At 29.3% G+C, this 7,292-nt stretch overlaps 1 protein-coding gene across 2 annotated transcripts; it reads right to left on the reverse strand.

The window, feature by feature from the left end:
* Positions 1–412: 412 nt before the first annotated feature.
* On the reverse strand, positions 413–3,828 carry LOC100780764 (GDP-mannose 3,5-epimerase-like). 2 transcript variants are annotated; one of them, XM_006588370.3, is made up of 7 exons: positions 3,569–3,803; positions 2,592–3,002; positions 2,381–2,474; positions 2,154–2,283; positions 1,893–2,025; positions 1,251–1,458; positions 413–869 (listed from the first exon to the last, which is right to left on the reverse strand). In XM_006588370.3, the coding sequence occupies exons 2-7, from the start codon at positions 2,999–3,001 to the stop codon at positions 714–716; spliced, it is 1,131 nt and encodes a 376-aa protein (XP_006588433.1). In that variant the 5' UTR covers position 3,002; positions 3,569–3,803; the 3' UTR covers positions 413–713. The 2 variants fall into 2 exon arrangements, with proteins under 2 accessions (XP_006588433.1, NP_001242764.2); NM_001255835.2 differs by having other exon boundaries at positions 424–869; positions 3,733–3,828.
* Between the last annotated feature and the right edge of the window lie 3,464 nt (positions 3,829–7,292).

The following is a 7,292-nucleotide window of genomic DNA, read 5'->3' on the forward strand; positions in this document are numbered from 1 at the left end:
ATTTAATTTAATATTCTAATTTTAAAAAAAAATCAATTTGATCCTTGCAATCCATTCTTGTCTAATACCATTAACAATTTTGATGGAATGAATGACAAGGGCCAAACATGTAGCTGGTGTAGTCCACATTCCCTTTTGAAACTTCTCTTTGTTGCATGTATCTTTCTTTAAAATGTCTCGTGAACCCTAGTCATCGGCCGAAAAATAATGTCCCCATTGATTTTGGTATACCAGATGTGATCGTGAAAAAAACTTAGTCAAAATTATCAATATTTATATTTAAAAATATTTTTAATTAAATATTTCAAAGTTAGATAATGTTTATTTTCTAAAATAATGCAGTTAGGGTGCCTTTTTTTCACTAGTCGGTTTTACAGTAAAATCAATACATAGAACATTCAGATATACCATATTCACAAGGAATAAAAAATTATTTGCTTAGTAATCAATTATTTAGACATCAAAATTCAAAACAAATAATTTAGAACTTCTAGTGCAGTAAACCATCTTAAGCACCACGAAGTGCCTTAAAAAACTATTAAAATACATCAAGGCTTCCGTTCCAGACATGAACTACCAGCAGAGACATAAGAAATCCTTAGCAGCTAATTAAACATAACCAGATACCGCTATTTAGTTGCTATATATAATATAATCCAACTCTTCACTTGAAACATTAAGGTGAATCCTACTACAGCCATATGTTGACCACCTCATTCTTTGCCATCTGCAGCTCGAAGTGAGCCTAGTTGAACTGGGGCTTGAGTCTGCACCACTTTGGAAGACCCATACACAGATATATCAATACCTTGAGCCTTCTCCTTCTCGATCTGCTCCTTAATCCAGAAGTATGTGATTCTCAACCCATCCTACAACATCACAATTGAGATACTGTTAAGTATTTCATAGAATCTTGACGCTGTTTATCAAGATCAAAAACTGGGAAAGAACAAGGTATAAACTACGAAGATTTTCATCTAGAAAAGCTAAATATTCCATTAGAGCCTCTTGAAGAAGTTAAAAGAGCTCAAATTGGATACAAAAGTTTTTAAAACACAACACAAGGGGGAATTCATGGAATAGTTTGACATAGAAGGGAGAATTGATTTATACAAGTACCATAAACTGAGCATGGTGCAATTGACCTATAAGCTATGACTGTTCCACAGAACTTAATATGAACATGGAATAAATTATATAGAGTGGAAATAAGATAATTTTCGCCCAATTCATGATAGTAATATTATTACCTTCAACCTCATAGTTGGAGCCCAACCAAGTTTTTCTTTTATCAGTGTATTGTCTGAATTACGACCTCGAACACCCTCAGGGCCAGGAATGTGGTGAATAGGAATATTCTTGTTCTCAAAGCCAAGAATAATCTCAGCCATCTCATTCATGCTAACCATCTCATCGCTTCCAATATTTACTGGCTCTCGGAAGTCAGATTTAGTCAATCTAAACAAAACAATAGACCATAATATCAACTTTTATCAAAGATTACAAACTAACTCAAGAAAAGGATAAAACATCTCCATTATTGCTTGATAAACACCATATCGTGTTCCCCTATCCAACCAAATAAAGAAAATCCTAAATTATGTAAATGCAGAAATTCATACTGCAGCCATTAATCCAAAATAGTTTGAATGAGCTAATGATTTTTCTTTCAGAAAGCCCCAATTTTAAATAAATGGGTTTTGCAGAGAAATCTACTAACAAATTGGCAACTCCTTAAAATAACAAACTTAACATAAAAATTTACTCTACAGACTCAGTTTCCATTAATCATGAAAAGTGCAAGTTCAGAATCTTAATATTAAACTACAACTACAAACAATAGAAAGAACACAATAATTCAGCTATGAGCCACAAAATTAGCCAAGACATACCTAAGCACACCTTCAACACACTCATCAATGAAGGTAAATGATCGTGTTTGCAATCCATCTCCCCACATCTCAAATCTATCAGTGGAAGTGATTACTTTACGACAAAAAGCAGCAGGAGCCTTCTCCCTTCCACCTGTATGACAAAACAACAAAACACAAACTTATTAAATCCGAAAGGTTACCAAAATATAAAATGACTACCAATTTACCCATTTGGTAAAGTCAAAACTATAAAAGCTTTCAATTCAGTGAAAAACATGCCTTTCCATGTCCCAAAAGGACCGTATATGTTGTGGAACCTCCCAATGCGGCACTCAATTCCAAAATCCTTGTTATAGTGCTTGCATAATTCCTCTGTTGCAAGTTTCTCTAGCCCATATGCATCTTGAGGCTAAAAAAAGTCACAAAATTAAACAAATTAATCCCAATCCCAATGTGAAAATCAAGAACCAACATAAATTGAACAATTCAAAAGATCACCAACTAACCTCAGCTGGCCATGCATCGGACTCCTTCAAGCTCACATTAGTTTCCAACTGTTTAAATTCAGGGTAGATACAAGCACTAGAGGCATAAAAAAACCTGGAAAAATATTTTTCAGAACGCATAAAACACATCATCATCTAATCAAAACAGCCACCGCATCATAAATGTTTGGTCCAAAAACAAATAATTGAAATGATGTGCATGATGGCTAACCTCTTAATGCCGTTAATCCTGGCAGCCTCAATCATGTTGAAGCTAATCATTGTGTTGTTGTACATAATGACAGAGTGGTTAGACTGAATAAAACCCATCCCACCCATGTCTGCAGCAAGATTGAAAACATGATCAACCCCCTTTGTAACCTTGAGGCAGTTATCCATGACCCTGAGATCAACAAGATGGAATTCATCACAGAACATGTTCTCAGTCATGTGCTCATTTTTCTTCCAATCCGAAGCAATAACGTAATGCCCCTCTGTCTTGAGGCGCCGAGCTATGTGTGATGCGATAAAACCCCCAGCACCGGTGATGGAAATCTTAAGCTTCTCTGATGGCCAGTAAGGCTCTCTCTCAAGATTCTCATAGGTGTATGCACCATAATCAGTTCTTCCAGCACTTCCCATTCTGCACACCACATTAATTTGGCAAACAAGCAGAAAATGGTTAAGAAAATTAAATCCAAAACATTATCAAATACTCCATAAACAAAACATTTTTTTCACTGTGAGGAAATTGTGAGGCAAGGGTAATGTGACATCGAGGAAGAAGAAAAGTGCAATTGACGAAATTCCCCCATTTTAAGGAATAACAAAACAGGCAGAAAAACACGACATACAAGTGATACAACACATGCTGGCACATGAGGGGTACTAGAATGCAATTAATTAATAATGAAAACAATTAACTCATTGTAGTTGGCACTTATAAAAAATAAAACTTTAAAAAATAGGTGTATGGAGAATTAAAAATAAATAAATAAATAAAATCCTCCGACCCACCTTTCCCAAAAGAAAGGGGGGAAATTAAACTAGAATATATATTTCCCCTTTGGGTGAAGGGTATTGAATTGAAGCAAAGGATAATATGCGTATACATAACAACAGGCATAGTGGGTGAGAGTAAAACAAAAAAAGGAATGATACGAAGAGAAGAGGAGGAAAAAAACGAAAACGAAAACGAATGATCCATACAGGCAAAACCGTTACATGAGACGTTGAAGACAAACCCATGAATGAGTATTCAACGTTTAAACCCTAAAAAACAAAGATGATAAATTTATATAAAAAAAAAAGGTTTGATATAAAGAAGTGGTGCAGTGTGAGTGAATAAAAGGGTTGGGAATTGAGGAAGAAACCTGTTTGAGAGAGAAGAAGGGGATAGGAAGTGAATTGAGAGGGCGTTGGGAGTGATGGGAATGCAATATATAGGATGAGAATTGAGAAGAAGGGAAAGCCACTTATTGGTTATTTGCTTTGCTCACAACACAATAATTGGCTAAGTACGACCCACACACAGACACAAACAATGTTTGTTTCATTTTTGGTTACTTGCTCCACCCACAAACAATTATCCTCTGCTTTTAAATTATTTTCCGAATATACTGGTGGGAAATGGGAATCATATCATCAAAGGTGTCGTACCAAAAGAAATGTGGTACGGCTGACGCATTTAACATGTTGAAAACCCAATGTGAGTCAGGAAAGTGCTTCAAATTTACCAAACTTGTTTTGCTTCAAATTTTTTACTTAAATTTTAGGATTTTATTTAGTAAAATCACTTATTTTGATTTTTTTTAGTTTGATTTTTTATCTTTTTCATTTTTCACTTTAATCTTTTATTTTTAAAAAAATATTTTGATTATTTATCTTTTTTATTAAATTTGATCTTTTAATATATTTAAGATAGACCCTGTTAATTATTTAAGAATGAATTTTTTTTAATTGAAAGTAGAGGGAAAGGAAAGAATATTAAAAAAATATTTATAAATGATTGATTACATCAATATTAAATACATCAAAGGATTAAACTAAAAAAATTAAGATAAAAGATTAAATTAAAAAAAAAAGATAAACAATCAAATTAAGTTTTTTTTTAAAAAAAATAAAAGACTAAAATGAACTAAAAAATGAAATAAATTATTAAATTGAACTTTTAAAAAATAAAGAATCAAACTGAAGAAAAAAAACAAATAATCAAATAAATCATTTAATCTTTTTATTTTCAACTTTAGTATGAAATCCGTCACACAAAATGAACCGGGCGTGAAAGGATCATTAATTAGGTTTTAAACAAAAAATCTTAAATATCTTTTGATTACACAAAAAAATATTTTAAATTTAGTTATTATATTTTACTATTATAAATAGAAATATTTTTTCTTGATTTGTCTTTTTTATTTGATTAAATTATAATTTTGGTCCTCTAATCTTATAAATTAGTATTTTGGTCCTCCTCATACATTATTAACAAATAATGTTGATTAATTGAATTATTAATTTAATTATAAATTAATTAAAATCATTAATTATTAAAAATTAAATAAAAATTATTCCATATTAGGTTAATAGTTTTTTATTAAAAAAATTTAATGATAAATAATTTTTATTTAATTTATAATTAACTTAATAGCTCTTATGATTATAATTATTAGTTAATAATTTATAGGAGGATCATAATTAAAAATTTATAAAACTAAGAGGATCAAATATTACAATTAAAAATTAAGAAGATCAAAATTATGAATTTAAAAAATTAAAATGACCAAAATTATAATAACTTTTTTATTATTATGTAGATATAGATTGCAAATATGCTCCACGGTAGGAGATGTATTTAATCCAACAACATATTTAAAACTACAACTTGACTATCGACTTATTTGCAAATATTTGATGCGCCTTTTATATATAATTAGAATTAGAATAAAATGTATTTATAGTGTAAAAGATTTTTATATTGTAATCTAATAATGAATTTTTATATAAGATAAACTTATCTACTTTTATAATAAAACAATAAGAATTCTTTTGGTGGTTAAAATATGATAGCATGAGATGAGATATGAAAGTGAGATAAAAATATGAGATAATAATATAATAAATTTTAATCTTATCAAATATTATCACGTTATTTTGTCTATGTATTTATGCAGACCAAAACATGATTTGTGATAGCAACCCTTATAATATAGTAATAATGACAATAGCAATAACAATCATAACACTCACTAAAAATTCTCATAAGTTATAAAATTATACTTCGAATTATAGACGAAGTTTAGCTGGATCATGCTTTACTCTTTATCTTGACCCATTATAAGAGTTGAATGACTATGCCAGTGTAAAAATCATACAATCACAAATTATGTTTGAATAACAATCATAGCACTCACTAAAAATTCTCATAAGTTATAAAATTATACTTTGAATTATAGACAAAGTTTAGCTGGGTCATGCTTTACTCTTTATCTTGGCCCATTATAAGAGTTGAATGACTGTGCCAGTGTAAAAATCATATAATTATGTCTGAATTAATTTAAAATAATTATTTCAAAAGTTAACAAAGTTATCAGTTATAATTGGTTGATTATATAAAATAATAATATATTATTTAATATATTTTTTTCTATCATGAAACATTATTCCCTATTAATTTAAAATTTTAATTAAATCATAACATCAGTAAAAATAGATTTTATACTTTTATTCGATCTTAAATTATCATATATGATAATATAGTTGACTTCTGTAATAAAAAACTAAAATAAAATATATTGACAATAACAAGGATATTTTTTTACTCCTGTAATCTAATTATAATTTGTCATAGTAATATTATTTTTGTAGATAATAATTAATTTTAAAAAATATTTAAAATCATTTTAATTAATAAATAGTATAAAAATATTTATGCAAATAATATATGAAAATTAAACTCATGTAATTATTACTTTTAATATTATATATAAGATGATTTTTAGTTAATAATGTAAAACACTAAAGTTGTGTCAAAATTAAAATCTTAATCTAATGTGGTAGAGAGAGTGAAAGCTGAAACGTGAAAGGGGAGGGTCAGTAGTTTACTGGAGAGCACACCGTGACGTAGAGGTTGGGTTGATTGAAGGGCATGTTTGGTTTGGCCAGTGTATGGGGTCCAATGGGACAGTGGAGTAAAGTTGAAGTGAACATTTTTGCCATATAGAATAGAGTTCAAAGCCAGAGACAAGAGGAAGGAAGCTACTTGGAACCTGCTTTCCCCTGCCTGCAATGCAAGTGGAAGCTACTTGCCAACTTTATTGCACACAACACTTATCATTTTAATACAATTTCTGTATCTAAAAATGTTAACAAGAGGATAGACCCATCATGCACTTTTTTTTTCTTGTTCTTATTATATTTATTTCTTTTCTTATAGGAAATACATACAAAGTTTGATGTTCAGCATCTAATACTTTCTGATCAAATTGGATGTATTACGGCAATGGTTGTGCTTTATGTTTACAAATTAGAATAGTTATTTAGTTGATTAATTGTAATGTTTCACTTTTTTATTGTTGATTTTATTTAAATTCTTTTATTAAATAAAGATGAACTACACTTATTCTATACAAATATTCATTTTTTTAAAACATTTATCTCATTAAATTATCTTCTTTCTCTTTTATCTCTTAATTTAAATTCTTTTGTCTCTTTATTAATTTAAACTAATTTGTCCTTCTCATCTTCTATCTCATGAGAGTCTTCTCTGATTTCTTGAAGATAAATTATCCTTATCCTTTGCACAATAATAAGTAATACAATATTATCAAACCCGATCAATATCTATATTACATTTTCTTATAAAGAAAATAAAGTACATTGCAAATCATTTATAATAGATTAGTCACAGTGCCACACACCGCTGATGTCTTAAACT

Source organism: Glycine max, chromosome 10 (assembly GCF_000004515.6).
Source record: "Glycine max cultivar Williams 82 chromosome 10, Glycine_max_v4.0, whole genome shotgun sequence".
Lineage (NCBI taxonomy): Eukaryota > Viridiplantae > Streptophyta > Magnoliopsida > Fabales > Fabaceae > Glycine > Glycine max.

What these genes read in the sequence shown, in the direction of transcription:
- LOC100780764 (XM_006588370.3), bottom strand. Translation starts at nt 3,001, where the DNA reads ATGGGAAGTGCTGGAAGAACTGATTATGGTGCATACACCTATGAGAAT. An exon ending in AGGATTAACGGCATTAAGAG is followed by an intron (nt 2,475 to 2,591) that starts GTTAGCCATCAT and finishes ATATTTTTCCAG; the next exon opens with GTTTTTTTATGCCTCTAGTG. An exon ending in CCGATGCATGGCCAGCTGAG is followed by an intron (nt 2,284 to 2,380) that starts GTTAGTTGGTGA and finishes GACTTTTTTTAG; the next exon opens with CCTCAAGATGCATATGGGCT.